The following is a 22,778-nucleotide window of genomic DNA, read 5'->3' on the forward strand; positions in this document are numbered from 1 at the left end:
AGCTTTTTACCTTTTCCTTAATTCAAATTAGGGGCCTTGCCCACAATAAAAGTGGTCACCGGAAATAACCTTTTATGACTTATCTATAGGGCAGGGGAAACTACTAATTACTGAACATCTGCTCTTCTTGTCATCCTACAAGGACCTTCCTTCCCTCTGAAGCCCCAAAGCACCTTACCTCATCTCTAGCTCAGAATGTCATATGAATCTCATTTTAACTTTCGGTTCTCAAACCTCTCATGTATGCGGTCTCTCAGCCTCAAGAACCCAGAGGGATAGAAGAAAGTTGCCCCCATCCCCACCCTACAACAGGCACCCCACAGCCTGGATCTTTTCTCTCAAAGGTAGATAACTCAAAAAAGCTTTGAAAATTATCTGCAGCATAAACACGAAGAATCTTATACTTCCATAAATAATTTAGTACAGAAAGTAGAATTTTAGAAAGAATCTATTTTGCAATCTCAATGATGCAAGAAAACATGGGCCTTATGAAGAAAAATGTTAAATGGACAGAAAGGCTAAGACGACAGTGGGGGTTGGCTAATATGGAAGTGGACCAGATATGATATGGTAAAAAAAAAACACACAAAAATGCATGAACAAAACCTAAATAGAAAATAAGGCAGTAGAACAGATCCAAAGTACTGAAAATCAAATCACTGAAGAGGAGAAAAAAAATTAGAGACTCTTATAGAATGAAGGGGAAATGTCAAAAAGGGAAATGAGGAAAGAGGTGATAGACATGGAAGACATACAAATGGCTATCAGAATTACAAAGAGTTCATGTTCCAAGAAAAACAATCAAAACAAATGCAAAAACGTAATATTCTCAAGGTCCATCCATGTTTCATCCTTTCTTATGGCTTAGTAGTATTCCATTGTGTATATGTACCACATCTTCTCTATCCAGTCCTCTATGGACACTTTGGTTGTTTCCATGTCTGGGCCACTGTGAATAATGCTGCAATGAACTTAGAGGTGCATATCTTTGCAAATACATCATTTCAAGTTTTTCAGGTATATACCCACAAGATGGATTGGTAGGTCATATGGTAACTCTATTCTTAATTTTTTGAAGAATCTCCAGACTGCTTTCCATAGTGGTTATACCAGTCTACATTCCCACCATCAGTGAATGAGGGTTCCCTTTTTTCCACAACCTCTCCAACACTTATTGCTTGTCTTGTTGATAATGGCCACTCTAACAGGTGTGAGGTGTCTTGAGAATATTATGCTCAGTGAAATAAGTCATCAGAAAAAGCAAAGAACCATATGATTTCACTCATATGTAGGATATAAAACTGAAATTCATAAATATAAACAACAGTGTGGTGGTTGCCAAAGGGAAGGTGGTAGGTGGAGAAGGGGGTCCTAATATATGGACAGAAGAAGATTTAACTTTGGGTGGTGGGCACACAGTGCAATATACAGATCTGGTAACACAGAAACCCACACCTAAATCCTATATACCATATTGACCAATGTCACCCCAATAAATTTAATTAAAAATAAAATAAGTAAAATAAAGCATATGAAGAGGAAATTCTTAAAACAATTACATAATGAACAGGGAGAATAAATAAACAGTTGTTATCCTATCTAATAATAGACAAATATGCAAATTGACCATACCTCCGACACACCCACAAGCCACGCCCACCATCCAATCAGAGCGAGTATGTAAATTAACCCAAACCAAGATGGCTACAGCCACAGAGAGCAAGGTTTCCTAGGTAACAGAGGAAGCCAAGCTTTCTGCCTGCCCTTGCCAGGCCTAAGCCTCCACTCAAGCTACAAAGTTTCAATTATAGAAGGTAAACAAATTCAAACAAATGGCGGCAGAATGGAGCTTGAGAGAGCAGGCCAGGGTTGCCACTGGCAACAGGGGAAGCAAAGCTTTCCGCACACCCTGGCTGGGCCCACCCGCTTAAGACAACAAAGTTTCAATTATAACCCCAACACAAATGGCTGCCGGCCTCGCCTCAGAGGGAGCCCCAGGCTTGGCTCCGCTCCAGGCTACAAAGTTTCAATTGTAGAAGGAAAATAAATTCCAGATACCAAGGCCTCCGCTTGTGTTGCCAGGGGGCATGGCCGGCCTGCAAACCACCACAGGCCGGTCCCCACCCCTATACCAGGCTGGTCCCCACCCCTATACCAGGCCCTTCAGGGCAAACCAGCTGGTCCCCACCCCTATACCAGGCCTCTATCCTATCTAATAAAAGAGTACTATGCAGATTGATCATCACTGCAACACACAATATAGCTGCCCCCATGTGGTCAAAGATCCTGCCCCCATGTGGACACAAGATGGCCACCACAAGATGGCCAGCAGGAGAGGGCAGTTGGGAGGCACCCGGCCTGCAAGGGAGGGCAGTTGAGAGGGACCAAGCCTGCAAGGGAGGGCAGTTGGAGGCGATCCACTCTGCAGGAGAGGGCAGTTAGGGGTGACCAGGCCGGCAGAGGAGGCAAGTTGGGGGCAAACAGGCTGGCAGCAGAGTGATTAGGGGGTGATCAGGCTGGCAGGCAGAAGCGGTTAGGGGCAATCAGGAAGGCAGGCAGGCAAGCAGATGGGAGCCAGCAGTCCTGGATTGTGAGAGGGATGTCCGACTGGCCCACTGGGATCGGGCCTAAACGGGCAGTCGGACATCCCTGAAGGGGTCCCATATTGGAGAGGGTACAGGCTGGGCTGAGGGACAACCCTCCTCCGTGCACGAATTTCGTGCACCGGGCCTCTATTCAACATAATAAAAAAGCAAAAACACAATCAAAAGTAATATTCTCTGGACAAAATGAAAGAAAATTAGAAATAGTATTTCCAAATATACACATAAAAGCAACCTGACAAGTTATAAATTAAAAAATCACTCTCCTAAATAATTATTTGCACAGAAAATATAAACCTACAATTATAAGACTATTAGAAAAATACAATAATGATTACATGACATTGTAGAACTTATAAGGAGACTCTAAAGTGGCCCTGAAAGGCACATGCATCATTAGCAAGAAAGAACAAAAATATATAGCCCAGCTGGTGTGGCTCAGTGGTTAAGTGTAGACCTATGAACCAGGGGGTCACAGCTCATTTCCAGTCAGGGAACATGCCTGGTTTGTGGGCTTGATCCCCAGTAGGAGGTGTGCAGGAGGAAGCCAATCAATGATTCTCTCTCATCATTAATGTTTCTCTCTCTCCCTTTCAATTCCTCTCTGAAATCAATGAAAATATATTTTTAAAAGTCACTTATTAAAATATATTTACTATCTAATAAAAGCATAATATGCAAATTAACCATCACTCCTCTCCACCCACAAGCCACACCCACCAATCATGACCACTAGCCAATCAGGAACAATATGCAAATTAACCCAACCAAGATGGCTGCAGCCACAGAGAGAGCAGGAGGGAGGCTTGGGTTTCCCCGGCAATGGAGGAAGCCAAGCTTTCCGCACACTCTGGCCGGCCTAGGCCTCCACTTAAAGCTACAAAGTTTCAATTGTAGAAGATAAATAAATCCCAACAAAAATGGCAGTAGCCACGGAGCTGGAGAGAGCAGGAGGCTAGGGTTGCCCCCAGCGATGGAGGAAGCCAAGCTTCTGCAGCCCTGGCCTGCTTTGGCCTCCACTTAAGGCTACAAAGTTTCACTTATAGAAGATAAATAAATCCCAACAGAAATGGCTGCTGCCACGGAGTGAGCAGAAGGCTGGCTCCGCTCCAGGCTACAAAGTTTCAACTGTAGAAGATAAATAAATCCCAGATACCAGGGCCTCTGCTTGGGTTGCCGGGGGGCATGGCCAGCCTGAAAACCACCACAGGCCCCTCACCCAGGCCACCCCACACCTCAAGAGAACCCCACCCTGACCTGGGACACCCTTCAGGGAAAACCAGCTGGCCCCCACCCATGCACCAGGCCTCTATCCTATCTAATAAAAGAGTAATATGCAGATTGACCATCACTTCAACATACAAGATGGCTGCCCCCATGTGGTCAAAGATCCTGCCCCCGTGTGGACACAAGATGGCCAGCAGGGGAGGGCAGTTGGGAGGGACCAGGCCTGCAAGGGAGGGCAGTTGTGGGTGATCAGGCCAGCAGGGGAGGGCAGTAGGGAGGGACCAGGCCTGCAAGGGAGGGCAGTTGGGGGAGATCAAGCCTGCAGGGGAGGGCAGTTAGGGGTGACCAGGCCGGCAGAGGAGGGAAGTTGGGGGCAAACAGGCTGGCAGGGGAGCAGTCAGACATCAATCAGGCTGGCAGGGGAGTGGTTAGGTGGTGATCAGGCAGAAGTGGTTCAGGGCAATCAGGAAGGCAGGCAGGCAGGCGAGCAGCTGGGAGCCAGCAGTCCTAAATGGCCAGTCGGACATCCCTCGAGAGGTCCCAGATTAGAGAGGTGCAGGCTGGGCTGAGGGACACACCCCCCTGTGCACAAATTTCATGCACCAGGCCTCTAGTATACACACACACATATATATATATATATATATATATATATATATATATATATATATATATAGCACTTAATTAAAGATATTAGAAAAGAAAACAAAGTAATTTAGAGATTATTTTGAAAAACTATCCTATATAATAAATGGCTAATACGCAAATTGACCGAACAGCGGAACAACCGGTCACTATGATGCACACTGACCACCAGGGGGCAAACACTCAATGCAGTAGCTGCCCCCTGATGGTCAGTGCACTCCCATAGGGGGAGCGCCACTCAGCCAGAAGCTGGGCTCACAGCTGGCAAGTGCAGCGGCAGTGGCAGGAGCCTCTCCCGCCTCTGTGGCAGCACTAAGTATGTCTGACTGATGGCTTAGGCCCGCTCCCCCCAGTCTAAGCCATCAGTTGGACATCCCCCGAAGGCTCCCAGACTGCCAGAGGGCGCAGGCCAGGTTGAGGGACCCCTCCCCCGCCCCCTGAGTGCAGGAATTTTGTGCACGGTGCCTCTAGTTAGAGCTATAATTGATGACTCAGGAAATAAGGAGAAGAACAAAACTGGTAAATAATAAAATAAAATTTAAAACACAGCCAAATTTCATCCAGAAAATAAGAGTAACACCTAAGTTAGTAATGAGAAAAATGTTACATAATCACAATTATAGAACAAGTTGAAATTTTAAAATGCAATGCGTATTTCTGTTCATTTAAAAAACCTTAATGAAACTGGAATTTCCCTGGGAAAACAAATTACCTAAACAGAAAAGTAGCAATGGAAGATATTGGAAAGTTTGCCCAAAATTAGCTGCAAGAATACAGGCCAAGAAGAACTATAAGTGTTATTTTGAATTTTAAAGTTACAAGTCATTCCCATGCTTCATAAAATATTCCAGAACACAGAAGAGCATGTAAATAATCAATTTGTTTTGTAAAGTTAGTGTAATGCTAATATCTGCCATGAATATAAAAGCAAACATTTTATAGAAAATACAAACAAATCAAATCCAACATTATTTTTTAAAAGTATATATCTAGGGTTTACTTCAGGGGCAGCTCAAAATAGATATTTACATTATGTTATATTAAACGCTTCAATAAATGTTAATGAGGCATTTGACCACATACCACATCCATTCTAATTTTTTTTAAAAAACCTAGAAATTAAAGAAAACTTCCACAGCATAATGAAAGTAACCAACTTAATAGCCAACAGTAAAAAGCTATTCAACTACAGCCTGAATTTTAAAATTGCCTATAATAGCAAAATATTGGAAAACACAAAATATTGGTTTGTATAATAAATGTGTTTTAACTATTTCTTATATAGTTTAAAACTTAAGAATAAAATATAATAAAATTAAGAATAAATTTAAAAGAAATCTTTAAAAGAATGTATAAAGAATAAAACAATAAGAACAATAAAGAATTAATACCAGATTAATTTTCAAAAACAAATGTAAATAAGAGATAGGGAAATAATCATGAATCTCCACTGATTTTTTTTTTTTTAAACCTTGGATCACATGAAAAGCACACTATGAATGAGAAGATTCAATGTTGTAAAATGCCCTAGCTGGTTTGGCTCAGTGGATAGAGCATTGGCCTGCGGACCAAAGGGTCCCAGGTTCAATTCTGGTCAAGGGCACATGCCCGGAGTTGCAGGCTCAATCCCCAGTAGGGGGCGTGCGGGAGGCAGCTAATCAATGATTCTCTCTCATCATTGATGTTTCTATCTCTCTCTCTCTCTCCTTTCCTCTCTGGAATCAATAAAAATATATTTTAAAAATAAATAAAATACCATTTTCCCCCCACAAAATAGATTTATCAAAACCCAGAGGCATTTGGGCAAAATTTGACAGAGATTCTAAAGTTCCCCTGAAAGGATAAATGAGTGGTAACAGCAAATAGTGTTCTTCCCAAAAACAAGAGGAGTCTTGCTCTATGAGATAATTAACAAGCTAATAAACTACAACAATTAATTAATGGATAAGTAGAACAAATTAGACATCACAAAACTGCTTCTGTGCATAAGAAAACAGGCATGAAACAAAGGTGGTACTACAAATGTGCGGGTAAAGGAAAGATTCTTAAATAAGCAATGTAACTGTTAAACCTGTTCACCTGTTTAAGTCAAACCTTTACTGTATGCTAAAATAAAAGCCAAATGAGCAGAGTTTAAAATTTTTTAATTAAACCATAAAACAGAGAAAAGACATGAAGGATTATATGGAATTAATATATAATTGAGATCCTGGATCTAGGAATAAAACAATGAAAAAATAAATACAAGGGAAAAGAAATATAATTTTGACTAGATAAAAATGAAAACCTCCTGTAAGCCAAATGAAAAAAGCAAAACTTCTGAACTAGGATAAGATATTTATACTAGTATATACAAGATAGCTCTTACAAATCATGGATAAAAATACTGTTGTCCCATTAGAAAAAAAAATGAAGAAATTTTTCTCACAAGCAAAGAAATATGAGAGACCAATAAACATTTTTTAAAAATCAGCTTCCCTAGTAAAAAAAGAAAGGCAAACTAAAGCACTGAGATGCCGTTTCTCTGCAATCAAACTGAATTTAAAATATGTAAAATAACCATACTTATTCGATTCTGGCAGAGAACACTGAATGGAGCACTCTCAACCCTTGCTGTTGGAATCTCTCATTTGTTCAGATTCCTGGAAAGTACGTGTTAGCTTTGACAATGGGCATGCACTCTGACACTGAATAGCACTTCTAGGAATCCACCCTGAAGAAAATGTCAGAGATTAGCAAAAATTTTAACACAAGAACATTCATCATAGTGAGGATATTGAAAATTCCTAATGATCACAAATGGAGGCCTGCATAAATAAATTAGGATATAATCAGATGATATAATGTAATAGTTAAGTCCATGGGTTCTGGAATCAAACAGCCTAACTTCAAATCCTCCTTGGCCCTGTAGAAATTTTGTGAGCTTTAGCAAGTTACTTAAACTCTTTGTGTCTTATTTTTCTTTGAATGTAAAATGGAGATAATAATGGTACCTACTCCATCAGATACTGAGGGGAGTAAAGGAGTAATATAGGTAAAGCACTTAGAGTACCTAAAACAAGCTAAGTGCTCAATAAATGCCACTAGGTATAGTACTAAAAAAATATTATAATTGTAATATGCACTATATTATGCAGATATTAATTATTTTTTAAGTTTGATGCATGGAGAAATGTTTATAAGTTAACAGCAGAATCCACCAATTCTACACTATCTCTTCCAGAGAATAAAAGGGAATACTTCCTAATTCATTTTATGGAGCCAGCAAACCCGAACAAAGATAATACAAGAAAAGTAAACTATGAATGCCCTGGGCCAGTGGTCGGCAAACTCATTAGTCAACAGAGCCAAATATCAACAGTACAACGACTGAAATTTCTTTTGAGAGCCAAATTTTTTAAACTTAAACTTCTTCTAACGCCACTTCTTCAAAATAGACTCGCCCAGGCCGTGGCATTTTGTGGAAGAGCCACACTCAAGGAGCCAAAGAGCCGCATGTGGCTCGCAAGCCGCAGTTTGCCGGCCACGGCCCTGGGCGATCACAGATGCAATAGTCCTCAACAAAATAGGATCAATTCAAATCCAAGAAAACAGCAAGCGAAAAACACACCATGATCAATGGGGTTTACCCAGGATATGCAAGGCTGATTCTGTATTTGAAAACCAACCTATACAATCCACCAAATATTAACTATCTAAAGAAAAACTACAAGATCATATCAATTGATGGAGGAAAAGCATCTGACAAACTTCGATATCCATCTGATAAAAATTGTCAGCACATTAGGACTAGATGGAAATTTCCTCAACTTGATAAAGGACATGTATAAAAATCCAACAGCAAATACCATAATTAATGTTGAAGGATTGAAGGCTTTCCCTCTCAGATCAGAGACAAGGGAAGGCTGTCCACTCAAACTTAACATTGTACCGGAAGTCTTAGCCAGTGCAATAAGGCAAAAAAGAAATTAAAAACCCTGGATCAGAATGTTTACAGGAGCTTTATTCATAAATACCAAAACCAGAAACAACCCAAATGTTTTTCAATAGGTAAATGGATACGTAAGCTGTTGTACATCTGTATAATGGAATACACCTTAGCCATGAAAAGGAATGAACTGCTGATACATGCAACAACGTAGATAAATCTGAGAGGCATGATGGTGAGTGAAAGAGCCAGTATCAAAATATTACATACTGTAGGATTCCATTTGTATGACTTTCTCAAAAGGACAAAACTATAGTGACAGAGAAAAAAATCAGGGGTTAGGAATGGGGAAGGTGTGATTACAAAGAGATAGTCTGAGGGACTTGGCGGGGGTGGGGGGTGGATTTCTGTTCCGTATCCTGTCAGTTAATTTTACTATGGGTTAATTTTTTTTTTTTAATTTTAAAAGCAGGATCCCATACATTACATATAGTAGGATACCAATTTAAAAATACATAAGGAAGGACATATACTGCAATGTTGGGAAAGACTGGAATTGGCCTGACCTCATGCCCAAGTTTATTTAACCTTTTGCACTCGGATGTCGAGTGTGACTCGACACGGTTAGCATTATAATAAAGGAATCAAGAAAAAAGCAAGCAAGTGCAAAGGGTTAAAGTAGGTGCAGTGAGTTTTCTTTCTGCACGTACCCCAACACACGCATTGAAGTCCCACTCAGAGGTCATTACCACCAAATTCCAAAGCCTGGGTTAGTAAGTCCTAGGAAACTTGGCTTTCCTTGGAAGTGATGTTCAGATAACAGACTAGAAATGCAACACTAGAGATTTTAAAATTTTTAAATATTGTAAGCTCAAAGGCCCATAACAAGAAAAATTAATGGGCACTCATTTTTAAAATGCCCAACCATTCTCATGCTAGTGGGATAATTGCTCAGGTAAAAGGTAAGTCAACGATGTTATTTTTCTCCTAAGGCAAGTTAAGCATCCTTCCTATCTGATAAAGAGGGAATATGCTAATTGACCATCACTCCATCACAAAGATGGCTGCACCCACAGCAGAGGCCAAGTTCCCATAAGGAGCCTTAGCAAGCAATCAGCAGGGACCTGAGGCTACACCCTCCCCCGCCCCCATGGGGCTTGAAAGGGGACCTCAGGCTGCGCCCCCCACCCAGCAGGGCTTGACGGGGGACCTGAGGCTGCGCCCCCCTCCCGGTGCTGGGCCGGGGGACTTGAGGCTGCGCCCCCCGCCCCCCGCCTGGCAGGGCTTGACGGAGGACCTCAGGACATACCCCCCCCATACCCAGAGGGGCTTGACAGGGGATCTCAGGCCATGTCCCCCACCTGGTGGGGCTTGATGGAGGACCTCAAGGCATGCCCCCTGCCCTGGTCTGGGCTGGGGGACCTCAGGCCATGCCCCCAGTCCTGGTGCTGGGCCAGGGGACCTGAGGCTATGCCCCCTGCCGGGCAGAGCTTGACAAGGGTGGGACTGGCCAGGTCTGGATCTAGCCCAATGGGGGAGGGGGGACAGCCGGATTTGGGTATCATGTGATTTTGAGGTGCATGTGGGTGGGCGGTGACTTGACTCTGGGTCCTGTGGTGTGCCCCAGACTCTGAGAGGAGTAAGGTTTTCATATACATTTTACTAATTTTCTTTCATCTCTGACACTTCTATTATAGAAAAAGGGCAAATAGCAATATTAAATTATTTCCTCTAATTAATCCCCTTTTAATGTGCAGGAATTTCGTGCACCGGGTCACTAGTATCCTATAAGCCAGTATGTCTGGATAAACAAATCTCTCATTTTTTACAAGAAGTATTTCACCCTAAAATTCTCCAATTTTCTCCATCTAATGACTACGCATGCCAAATAATTCCTAGCAAGATCCCAGCACTTCAAAAACATTTCAGAATTTAAAATAATTTCACTGACAGTTTGCATTAAATATATTTCTAACCTTAATTTTCTGCTGGTTTTTTTTCTTAATTATTTACTAAGCACAGAGTCAGAAAACCTGGGTTCTGACCCCAATTTCAATTCTTTCACATCAGTTCCCTTAAACATAGGATCAGATGATAAGATACAATGGTCCCTACATCTCTTCCATCTCTAATATTCTAGGACCGTGGTCAGCAAACTGCAGCTCTCGAGCCACACGCGGCTCTTTGGCCCCTTGAGTGTGGCTCTTCCACAAAATACCATGGCCTGAGCGAGTCTATTTTGAAGAAGTGGAGTTAGAAGTTTAAGTTTAAAAAATTTGGCTCTCAAAAGAAATTTCAATCGTTGTACTGTTGATATTTGGCTCTGTTGACTAATGAGTTTGCCGACCACTGCTCTAGGACAACAATTTCCAACCTTTCTCATTTCATGGCACACACAAACCAATTACTAAAATTCTGTGGCACACTCAAAATATATTTTTTGTCAATCTAACAAAAAATAGGTATAATTTTTATTAATTCACACCAGACGACTATTGTTGTGTTAGCTGTTGTCATTTTTTTTATTTGACAATCTGAGGGAAAAGAAGTCAGTGCCCATGACTTAAATAGTCAGGTATTGCATGATTTAAAAATTCTTGCATCATACCAGCTGAAAATCACTGTTCTAGGAAATGAATCACAGTGAAAGTAATATTGCAAGGAGCATGGCTAAACTGCCTACATGAACAAACGACTTGAATGAACTATTTTCACGGAGGATTCATTCAGAAATATTGTGTAAATGACAGAAAAAAAATTGTTCATTAGAGAAACTATTACCTAGCCATGCCTGACCTTTATCTAGCACTTAGCTCAGGTTACAATACCTGAAAGCAATAAAACTGCAATGATTGAGACAACTCTCCGCGTCCCAGTTTCATTAGTGTACACTGACATACACTCATGTCCCTGCTGCCGACTTATAAGCAGTCTTTTGTGTAGAGCAGCATTATTGGTGGTGGAATTTTACTTAATTCTAAAGCTGTAACTTTTAAATTAACTTAATTTGGAATAGGTGATAGGAGTTACTTAAGGTATGTAGAGAGTGCGTGGTTATTAATGAGCAACACATGTTGTCCTTGTGATGTTGACTCTGTCCAACATTTTGACTGTGGTGGTTGTGAGAACCTACATAAGTAAAAAAAAAAAAATGTACAGAACTTAACACACACACACAAGTACAGATATAACTGGGGAAATATAAATAAAATTAATGGATCACATCAATGTCGCTACCCTGGTTATAATATTATACGAGAGTTCTGCAAAATGTTACCATTGGAGGAAATGGGAAAAACTACAAGGAATCCCTCTGTATTATTTCTTACCATTGCATGTGAATCCACAACTAGCTCAAAACAAATTTCAGTTAAAAAGAAGGATATGATGAAAACTCACCTTCCACCTACTAACCCTCCCAGGAGGCAACAACTCTTACCAGTTTCATGTGTATCGGAGCTAAAAGAGTGACAGGAGCCGAGGCCGGTTTGGCTCAGTGAATAGAGCGTCGGCCTGCGGACTCAAGGGTCCCGGGTTCGATTCCGGTCAGGGGCATGTACCTCGGTTGCGGGCACATCCCCAGTGGGGGGTGTGCAGGAGGCAGCTGGTCGATGTTTCTCTCTCATCGATGTTTCTAACTCTCTATCCCTCTCTCTTCCTCTCTGTAAAAAATCAATAAAATATATTTTTTAAAAAAAGAGAGAGAGATAGAGACAGGAGGAAGGAAGACAGGAAGGGACAAAGACTTAAACAACTTGGAATGGTCTTGCGATGTATCAAAATAAATTATTCAGCCCTGGCCAGTATTGCTCAGTGGTTAAAACAGCCTGAGCACCGAAGGATCTCATGTTCGATTCCCATCAAGGGAAGGTACCTACCTAGGTTGCAGGTTCCATCCATAGCCCAGGTTGGGGCACATGTGGGAGACAAAAAATCGATGTGTCTCTCTCACATAGATGTTTCTCTCTCTCCCTCTCTCTTCCCTCTCTCTCTCTATCTCTCTCCCTTCCCTCCCTCCCTCCTTTCCTTTACCTTCCTCCCTCCCTTCCACTCTCTTTAAAAAAAATCAATGGAAAAATAGCCTAGGGTGAGGATTAACAAAATAAAAAAATTTTTTGCAGCTCTTTCTTACTCATAGCTGTCCTTGAGACAAAGTCTGGAGTCTAGGAGTGTGTTTCTTTTTAACAAATCCCCACCCTACCCCAGCTTCCTCTCCCACTGGATTATTAGAAGTAACCATGTCTTTTCCCTAAAGACAGGGCACTGGGTGACCCTTGCTTGGGAAATCTGACCCTCCCCTGATAAAGAACTAAAACTAGAGATGCAGAGGACACCCAATGACATGGCCCAGTCAGCTCAGCTTACAGAAACACAATCAACAGACTTTCCTCCTTGCAGTTTCCAATCATCGTTTTAATGGCCTCACTTAAATATGAGGAGACACCAAGGATCACTTGACATTCAAAGAAAGCACATCATATGAAAATCAAAACAAAGTAAATAGACAACAGCAACTTGGAGAAACAGACTCTATACAGAGAAAGGAAAACTTCAAAGACATTATTAATAACTTAGGGATATAAGAGATGATTCTGTATCATTGAAGCAGAACAGGATGCTACTAAAAATAACTTCCAAAGGAAAACATAGCTCTTGGAAATAAAAAAGATGACAGCAGAAAATAAAAGCTCTATATAAGAATTGGAAGATATGATTAAGAAAATACAGACATTAGAGTAAAAGGATGAGAGAGAAAAAAAAAAAAAAAACAGGGTAAGAGGGATAAGAAAATCAAGTTAACCCAGGAAGTCAAACATCCAAATAATAGACAATCCAGGAAGAGAGAAAAGAGAACTTAAGACAGAGAAAATCATAAAAAGACAAGTTCACAGATATGAAGGACATAAGCTTCCAGATTAAAAGAACCAGGTGAGGTGAGTGGCCAAGAAAATGCATGAAACAGAACCACACCAGTCATAAACATGTTTTTAGTGAACATTATGAGCAAAGCAAAGAGCACACATGTCCTTAGAGGGAAAAACAGATCTCACTCCAAAAAATTAAAAACTGGAACAGCATCTGACTTCTCAGAGGCAAGGTAACACTGGAAGCTAGAAGACAGCAAAACAATGCCTTCAAAATTCTGACGGAAAAATAATGTATTTTCTAATTGAAACTCTTGACCCAGCCTAACTGTCCTCTAAGTGTAGGGGTAGAATGAATATATTTTCAAACCCACAACGTCTTTGTTTCGTTATTTCCACACCCCTGTCTTAGGAGGTACTTATAGTGTGTAATATGTGATCCTCAAAAATGTCTACCACAAAACCAGGAAAGACCAATACATGAGTTCCAGGAAACAGGGCTTTCAACATAGGGAGAGCTGGGGGAAGGGAGGGTGTTGTGGGGGAAGGGATGCAGGAAGAGGCTGGAGGGGGAGCTTAAGGTGACAACTGGGCAGCAGATTTAACCAGCTACCTCTCCAGACTAGACCAGGCCAGAGAATGTGGTAAAGATTTCTTCGGAAAGAGAACTAGACAGAGTATCTAAGGGCACTGTCTACCTGAAGAGGAGAAGAAGGCGACTGGAGGCAAGTTTGGGCTTCAATGAGTGGTAAAGTCTTAGAAAACTGAGCTGACCAGTATCAACTCATGTTTAGGACAGAAAAATTAAGCTGAGTGTCTTTCCTAGCTCAGCTTCGAAGACCACCAACACCGAAATGGCTATGATAAGGTAAACACTGACATAGCCCAGTGGTGCCAGTCTCGGCTGCAAGCTGGAGCCATCTGCCTCACTTTTAAAAAATCTCAACGCCACCCTACCAGTGTGGCTCAGTGGTTGAGCATCGACCTATGAACCAGGAGGTAGGTGGTTCAATTCTTGGTCAGGGCACATGCCCAGGGTTGCGGGCTTGATCCCCAGTAGGGGGCATTCAGGAGGCAGCTGATCAATGATTCTCTCTCATCATTGATGTTTCTCTCTCTCTTCCTCTCTGAAATCAATAAAAATATATATTTTTTAAAAAATCTCAATGCCCAGGCTGTACCCCTGAGCATCCCATCAGAATATCTGGGGGACAGGACCCAGCCAAGAGTAAGGTTTAGAGTTATAACCTGGGGTGATCACATGTGCAGAGAAGACAGACCCGCGGAGCTAACCAGAGGTACAATTCTCACCCTCATGTATCCTACTCACAGATTATGTGTAGCTACAACTGCTTACAATCTTGGCTTTCCACAGTTCACTATATTCCACCTAAATGCCCTGCCAGAAATCAAAGTCAAAATTCCATAAATGAATGGTTCACATTCTCACTTAAAAGTGGTTTTATTGCCTGGCTGGCATGGCTCAGTGGTTGAGCGTCGACCTGGGTACCAATTCACCAGCCCACCTGCAGTATACGAGACCAGTCAATGCCTGGTCAGGGCACATGCCCAGGTTGTGGGCTCTATCCCCAGTGCAGGGTGTGCAGGAAGCAGCCTATCAATGATTCTCTGTCGTCATTGATGTTTCTATCTATTCCTTCCTCTCTCTTCCTCTGAAATCAATATATATGTATATACTAGTACATACTAATACATACATATATATTAAACTGGTGCTATTGACTTCTTAGTGTCAACTTATGGCACCCCGTTTCTCCTGGTCACCCATGCCCCATCTCACCCACTTTGTTCTTAATCAAAGTCCTACTCAAGAAAACTGCTTTTTCCTGCCCTACACACCCTCTAATTCCCAGGCTCACTACAGTGAAAATGACTCCTGCTTGAGGTCAAACAATGCCGAAACACAAAGGGAAAAATGAGGAGAAAAACACAAAGTTGCAAATGTGAAATTCCCCCAAACTAGGTCACAGATGGCTTACTTTATTTGTTCGCCCTCTCCTAGAAATAAAGTGATTGACAAGCAAGGAACAATGGCTAGGTTTCATGATTCACATCAGCACCTTGTGTTGACTTGGACAGTCTCAAATATCTACGTATTGCCATTCTAATCCCACCTCCATCCTTTCTACACATCAATCTCATGAGAAGGCCACGGCTCCATTTGAAGTCTGTGCCTAAAACCTGATCATGTGGCCATCTCCCATGGTGTCTGGGTACCAACTCACCAGCCCACCTGCAGTATACGCGACTCTCCTGCACCTTTGTCGGCCCTTGATATTTTCAAGTTTTCAGTTTTGCCAATCTGATATTGAAAAGTGGTATTTCATCATTTTAAAAAAATGTGGATTTCCCCGATTACGATGAACACTGAGGATTTTTTTACTTGTATCTAATGGCCACTGGCAACTGCTTTTCTTTGTGGGGATTGCCTGTCTGTGTTTTTCGCCCATTTTTCTACGAGTTTGCCTTTTTGTCCACGTCCTTACCAACCTGATTCCTTTTCTATCCCAGGTTCCAGGTTCTGCTGACCACCCCCTCTTCCATGCCATGCTGTATTCTCATTTGTATCTCTCACGGTGCCTGAAAATTAGTTACCCAACATCCCTGTTCCCACTAAAGCCTGCGCACCACGAGGACGATATTCTGGGGGTCCAACTCTGACCCCTCTGTCACCTCGGTAACTAGCAAAAAGCCATAGGTGTTTATTGAAGGAGTGAACATAGTTCCCTGTGTCTTTACATCAGTGAGGTCCAGGCAGAACCTACTGAAGGTGTGCCACTGAGAAGAGTTCCACAAAGGGACCATTTGAAAAGGTGGCTGCAGGGTGAGAAAACAATGAAGGACGGGGAAGCCCCCAGGACTCTCAGTCATGAGGAGAATCGCCACTCCCAGCCGTAGAGAGAGAGGAGAGACAGGCAGGTGGACCCTATGAGATCTCTAGCGCCCAGGGAGAGTCTGGACCGTCTTGCCCAAGTCTGAGAAATTGTGAGCCATCACCACTGCTCTCATAGAAAACCTCTTCCACTTGAATCCTTCAGACTTCACATTCTAAATCCTACAGAATAACACCATGTTTCAAGCCACTGCAAATGATAAACAAAATCATTGCGAAACGAGTTCCACAGGAACCAAAGGCAAGAAAAAAGGCCAGAAAAACCAGAATTACCTTCCCAGCAGAATCACCCCTTCTCTGTGTGATTTCAGAGATGTTTTCTGAACTCCTCATATCTCAGTGCCCCCCGCTTATAAAAGTATATGTACTATTATTATCCCCCCCCAAAAAAAAATTATTTTGCTTAAGGAAAAGAAATGCCCTTAAAGAAAAATACAGATGCCAAAATCGTGTCCTATCAGCCAACTTCCACCAGGCCGTGGAATTCTCAACAAATGGCTGGTTTTGCAATTCTTTTGGCTTTGCCAACCCTCCAGGGTAAAAAAAATCTTCCCACAAGGTTGGAGGCTTTCAAGTGGAGGAAATCTCTGAGAAAAATCTGGGTTGATGAGCAGCTAAGAAAAGCCAGGAGGAAAGACACACATCTCTATATGTTTAGGCAGAAAATAGAAAAAGTTGAAAAGCGATGCTTCTAAAATACCGCTTCTCTGAAAGCAACCTTCTGTTACTCCTTTACTCTCTGGCTGCCTGAAAAAGGCAGCGTGACTTCCATTTTCTATTCATGTCCTCTTAAGCCCAGGCGAGGGAGTACCTGCAGCTCTGACCAAGGTGGGCTTGGGTTCAAATCTTGCCCCGTGATGAAGGGACACTGGGCAAGGCACTTGCCTTTCTGCAGCCCATGACATTTGCTGGGTTGGGGGTAGGATTATAAATCATGAAAATAAAGTGTGTGTCAGCCAGTGGGATTCCTAATACATGGTAGTTCGATCTATCACAGACACCAGAGTTTGAAAACCAAAAGAGCTTCTTTAGATTAACAAATATCTTTTGAACAGCTACTATGGGCTGGGTGACAGACCGTGACAAAGGTGAGACAAGTTCATAGTGGCCCTGACCTCCTGACCTTAGAACCTGGTGAAGAGGAGATATTACTCAAGTCGTAACTAAAGAAATACATAATTGCCAACTGTGATAAATGCTCTGAAGGGAGGACAGAGCCTTCTCAGAGAGCAAAATGGGGAACCTAGTCTGGTCAGGAAGATCCTGGGCCAGGGGGTGAAGGCTGAAGGATTAACCACGGCAGTGGTCACAGGGGGACCAGCATGTGCTGGAGGCCTGGGGCCAGAAGAAGTGTCACCCTTTTGAGAAGCAGCAGAAAGGCCAGAGTGTTGAAGCATGGGAAGGGGAGATAAAGCTGCAGAATCTGGCAAGACTCCCCTGTAAGCCACACGAGGGATGGAAAGGTCACGGTCATGGTCCTCTGAGAATGGGAAACCACAAAGTGAAAGATGGGCTCTCAGGTCTGCAACTGACATGCGCAATAAAACTCCACTGCAGCCCGCTTTTCACCGCTGGATCCCACGCCAGTTAGATGAGTAGCAATGTTTTCATGATTGCAAGGTATTCCAAAAAATTACATACACACGTATGCTCCAAGAGAATAAGGTGGAAGTACATTTGTTATTCACCATTTACCACCTTGGAAAATATCTACAATTACTTGTAAGTTATTATGCCTTTGGATCCCTGGTATTCCAAAGGCAGCCACGCCAATATCTCCCATTGCACATGTTCTCCTGCAGCAAACCCTGACACGCCTCTATTGAGTAACCGACGGTATCTATCTTTTTGAACTTGGGCTGACATTGCTCACTGCCTTGACCAACAGGAAAGTGATACCATGAGACTCCTGAGGCTAAGACATAAAAATGCCATGCACTCCTACCTTATTTTCTTGGAACCCTGAGGACTTTTTTACTAGTTAAACTTCTGAGGAAGTTCAAACCAAGGCACATGGAGAGGCCACATGTAAGTGTTCTGGTTGACATCCCAGCTGAGGGTCCAGCCACCAGCTGGCATCAACCCCAGACACGGGAGTGATACTGTCGCCAGATGACTGCAGACCCAGCTGTCAAGTCACCTAGCCTTTCAATCTTTCCAGCTGAGGCCCCAGACATAATGAAGCAGAGAAAAGCCATCCTTCACTATTCTGTCTGAGCCAAAATATCCATGAGCAAAAAAATAATAACTGTTTTATACTCATACATGTGGGGTGGTTTGTTATGCAGCAATAGTAACTGGGAGAGAAAGTATCTCAAAGTATGTGTGTATGTACTAGTATATGTAAAAGTAGATAGATAGATAGATAGATAGATGTATAATTTTTCTTATTCACTGTTCACCTCTCAGGACCATTCTTCAGGGAATGGTTACTTCTGAGTTAGGACCCCCGTGCATTATCCACACCACTTCTAGAAAAAGATGACCAGGTTCCTTACTTCAAAGAATAATTAAACACTTTAAAAACTCAAAACATAAAAAAGTAATCCATCCTCGCTGCAAAAAAAAAAGAAGAAAGAAAGAAAAAGAAAACACTTGTTAGCAAATCTGACAACTTATTTCAACTGGCTTTGAAAACAGAGATCAAAAATGAGATCTCCATCGGCAGCAACTAAACAGGGCACCCGGGCTCTTTCCTTCTCCGCGGCTGAAGGCTCACACAGCTGCAAAGAGTGTTTGCAGATTAAATAAGGCAATGCCTACACAGCGCACTTAGCACAGTGACCGCCTCTTAAGAGCACACCAGATTCCAATTATCATTATTCCTTTGTTGTTGTGAGAATTAGCATTTTTCTTGATTCCGGTGCTAACCCTTTTGACCTAAATTTAACAATGCCCCTAGTTTCATCGCAACAGAAAAGAATCGATACTGAGTTTGGTTAAATGTCAAGAAAGGGATCTCAGATTCCATACGATTAGAAATATTACACAACATTATGTAACATAACTGCCACAAATCTCTATTTAGGTTTAGTAAAGGACTGTCCTTTTTATTTAAAAAAAAAAAAAAAGAAAGTTAGTATGTGTTAGAAAAGAGTGTTCAGGGAAGTTACCCTTAATCAGTGCATGGCTTTCAGGTGAATAAACCAAAATATTACCTTTGATCCTTAGGAAGGTACCCCCCATGTGGTTACATAAATATTACAAAGCTGCACCACATGGTGATACGAATACCAGGGGACAGAGGTGACATCAAAGAGCCAGGTCAACTCAGGTCAACTCAGGCTGGCTTCTTCCTCTGTTCCTCAATTGCTGCGTGACCTTAAGCGATTCACTCAGCCTCTCGAAGTCACAGCATCTTTTTAAAAAAGGGCTAAATTCCAAACTTTTTTCCATCCTGGAAGGACCCTCAGGTAGAGTAGCACCAAGTTTCCAGCCTGATACTCACTATTCAAATGCCTACGTATGTTGGATGACAACCTCCCATGCAAAATAATCACTTGCAGGTTCACACGCATTGATTAATATCTTTAAAATGATCTAAAAAAAAAACTGTGCCTTGCTACAAAATATTGCTGTGCATCATGCAATGAAATTATCAATATGTAATAGGAAAAAAACGGTGATTCGACACAGAATTATGACTGACATGTCATTTGGAGGAAATAAATGGAGGTTGGGGTTGGATAGCATCTTCTTAACACTGTCGGTTTTTCTCTGTTATCTTCAGGTGCTTGGTGTGAGGGTCTTCTTAAGCCCCACATTTATGGTAGGGGGTGGAGAGAGGGAAAGAGAATATGAACTGTACGAAGAAGAGAGATCCAGAGAAGGAGTGAGGGGAAGAGCTATGCTACGGAACTAAATCTGAGTCACCGGCACCTGAACAGAAATGTCACTGCTAGGGAAACCATTTCAAAACGACATTCTAGTCACCAGGTTTCCAGTTTGCAGAGCGTCTAACACTCCCTCCCCCCGAACATCGCAGGTTAGATAGCCCCCTGCCACTGATGAACGTAGTTGTATGGGTCACATTCCCCATCCATCCTGAAAAATGTCTTTTCTATCCTGGAAAGCGGTGGGAACTCTATGACTCATAGAGCCCAGACATGCAAGAAAAAATGGCCGGCATGTAATTGACTTGGAATGGCCCTTTCCAGAGGTGGCATGAAGTACAGACTGGCTCTGAGTCAGAGAAATGAAGATGGAAATGGGGTTCATGAAAACCCTCTTGGTGAGAATTGGCAGGTCTGAGTCTGCCCTGGGAGAGGGGTCTACTTCGCTCACCCAGCACAGAACCCTACCTGATGTCAGTCCCCATCGCCAGACAACCCGGGAATCGGGAGCAATAGGGAGAGCCGTGGAATCTTAGCAGCTTCACTGAAGACCAGAGCCGACTCTCATATTACCATATATGATGAAGTCTGTCAACAGGTCTGCTAAGGCTTGAACCAAGATGGACCATCTGCTTTCCCCACGAAGCACGAGACCAGCCAATTTGGGGGAGATCCCTTAACTGATGGCACCTTTAAAAATATCTTACCATCAACATCCAGATGCCTTTACTGTGCACTTCATAACACCTTGTGTTAAAGCTATGTCTCTCTTCACACCAAAGCACTATTTGTAACTGCTTTTTCTCACAATTATTTCTATGACTATTTTCCCAGGAAACATACCACTTGAATGGCTGGGATATAAAACCATTTTACAACAATTATTCTTCCAAGTCTTCCCTCTGTTTCTTAGACAGCTGCTCCCCAGGGTCCAAATTGTTTTCCGTGGACAACTGTTCTGAGCACATTTCTCCACAAGAGCTATTTCAGCGCAAGGAAGGCCAAGGACAAAGATAAAACAAAAGTTGTGGGTGAGAAGGTGGCCCCACGGCAAGGCACCGTGAAAGCAGAGTCCGAACCCTTTATTCCAGAACGGCAAGTCCACAGAACGGATCAGTCTTCCCAGTGACTGCTTAGTTTAAGAGAACAAGTCCATTCCCAAACCCTAGCCAGTGGCCAACACTTTTTTCTTATCTGGAAGTTCCCAGCATCTGTTCTGGGAAAGGCCGGTATGGAGCTTTCTATCTGGTCCACCCCGTGCCTGTTCCATATGGAGAACACTTGGCAACTATGTGTTCAACCAGTCCTGGAAGCGAATAATCTCACCAGGTCAACTTTATTGGGGGACTTGCTTAGGGGAACAGTCCCTCCAGCTGGCGGCTGAGTCCCTCCAAAAGACACCGGTAAGGGTTCCCAGGGCCAGCCAAGCGCCCAGCGTGCTAACTACTCCGTGCGCGGCGCTCGCCTTCAGGGCCCTCTCTGCCCGAGCCCCACGGAGGGGCAGTGGGATTCCTCGTGCCCGGCACCCGCGCCCCTGGCCCAGCCTGCTCGCCCGTGCCCAGTCGGGGAGCCCCGAGCCGCTGGAGCCGCAGCGCCCACTCAGGGCAGGCGGCGAGCACTCACCATTATGCTCTTGCATGCTTGACAGCGACCAGAGCAGCAGCGCCACCAAGGCCAGGAAGCAGAGCTGGCTCAGCAGAAGGTCCCTCCGGCGACTCCGGCGACGCTCGCGATCCTCCTCCTCGGGCGACGGCATCCTCGGGAGGCAGGGCAGCGGCCCCGGCGGGGGCCCCGGCGGGCGGCGGCCGCTCCGGTCGCGGGCGGCCGCGGCGGGGACGGAGGTGGGAGGCAGTCCTGCGCTCTGCAGCCGCGCGTTCTCGCTGCGCTCCCGCCCAGCAGCCGCTGCAGCTTCCTTTGCCTCTTCCTCGCCGCTGCCGGTCTGCTGGTCTTGGTCCTCGTCGTCGCTATCGCTCAGTCCCTCCTCTCCCTCCTCCTCCTCCTCCTCTTCCTCCTCCTCCTCCTCCTCGCCTCGGGCCCGCGCCGCCGCCTCCCGGCGCTCGGGGTCCCTCTCCTCCTCGCGCGCCATGGCTCCCACGCTCGGCGTCCGCGTTCGGCCTCGGGCGGCGGCGCGGTGGGGGCGGCGGGGGCGGCGGGGGTGGCCGGGAGGCGGGGGCGGCCGAGGAGGAGGAGGAGCAGGGACGGACCGGCGGGAGGAGGTCCTGCCGCTGGCCAAGTCTGCCGGCTGGCGAGGCCACCCGGGCTGGCTCCGGCCTCACCGGCTGCAGGAGCGCTGGACGGGACCGCCCGCCTACTCCATGGTCCGCGCGCGGGGAGCCGGGGCCGAGCGGGGCCGGAGCGCGCGGGAGCACTGAGCGAGGCGGGAGCACGGAGGGAGCAACTCCCCGCAGCCTGCAAAGCACAGGGACTCGGGCGCGGGCGGGGGGCAGCGTGGGACGTGGCCCAGCTTTGGCCAGCACCGCGCAGAGGGGGCGCGCGGGGAGGAGACAGCTGAGGAGGGAGCCCGGTGCGCTAGCCTTCGATCGCTTCTTGCCAGGGGAAGGGAAACACAAACCGCCCCTGAAAAGCCGGTCACCAGGAAAATGGATTCACTCGAAACTTTCGGAGAAACCCAGGGTCTCTTGAGCTTACTACCTATCCTCTGCCCAGAAAGCGGGCGCCGCGAGTGCAGTGCGCTAGGCTGCGCTCGCCCAGCTATCCGCCTCGCCTCCTCCTGTGGGCCTCCTGGGTTTCCCTCCGCCCCCT

At 44.3% G+C, this 22,778-nt stretch overlaps 1 protein-coding gene across 2 annotated transcripts in view; it reads right to left on the reverse strand.

Annotated features, from left to right (window-relative positions):
• Positions 1 to 22,020, reverse strand: part of SLC24A3 (solute carrier family 24 member 3) — a 493,522-nt gene extending 471,502 nt beyond the window's left edge. Inside the window, exons 1-2 of one of the 2 annotated variants that reach the window (XM_028144920.2) lie at positions 21,639 to 22,020; positions 20,859 to 20,996 (exon numbers count right to left, since the gene is read on the reverse strand). In XM_028144920.2, coding sequence (XP_028000721.2) covers positions 20,859 to 20,996; positions 21,639 to 21,771 — 271 coding nt within the window. In that variant the 5' untranslated portion in view covers positions 21,772 to 22,020. The remainder of the gene's footprint in view (positions 1 to 20,858; positions 20,997 to 21,638) is intronic. The other variant, XM_008141127.2, reaches the window with a different exon arrangement.
• Between the last annotated feature and the right edge of the window lie 758 nt (positions 22,021 to 22,778).

This window comes from Eptesicus fuscus, chromosome 12 (genome assembly GCF_027574615.1).
Source record: "Eptesicus fuscus isolate TK198812 chromosome 12, DD_ASM_mEF_20220401, whole genome shotgun sequence".
Taxonomy (NCBI): Eukaryota; Metazoa; Chordata; class Mammalia; order Chiroptera; family Vespertilionidae; genus Eptesicus; species Eptesicus fuscus.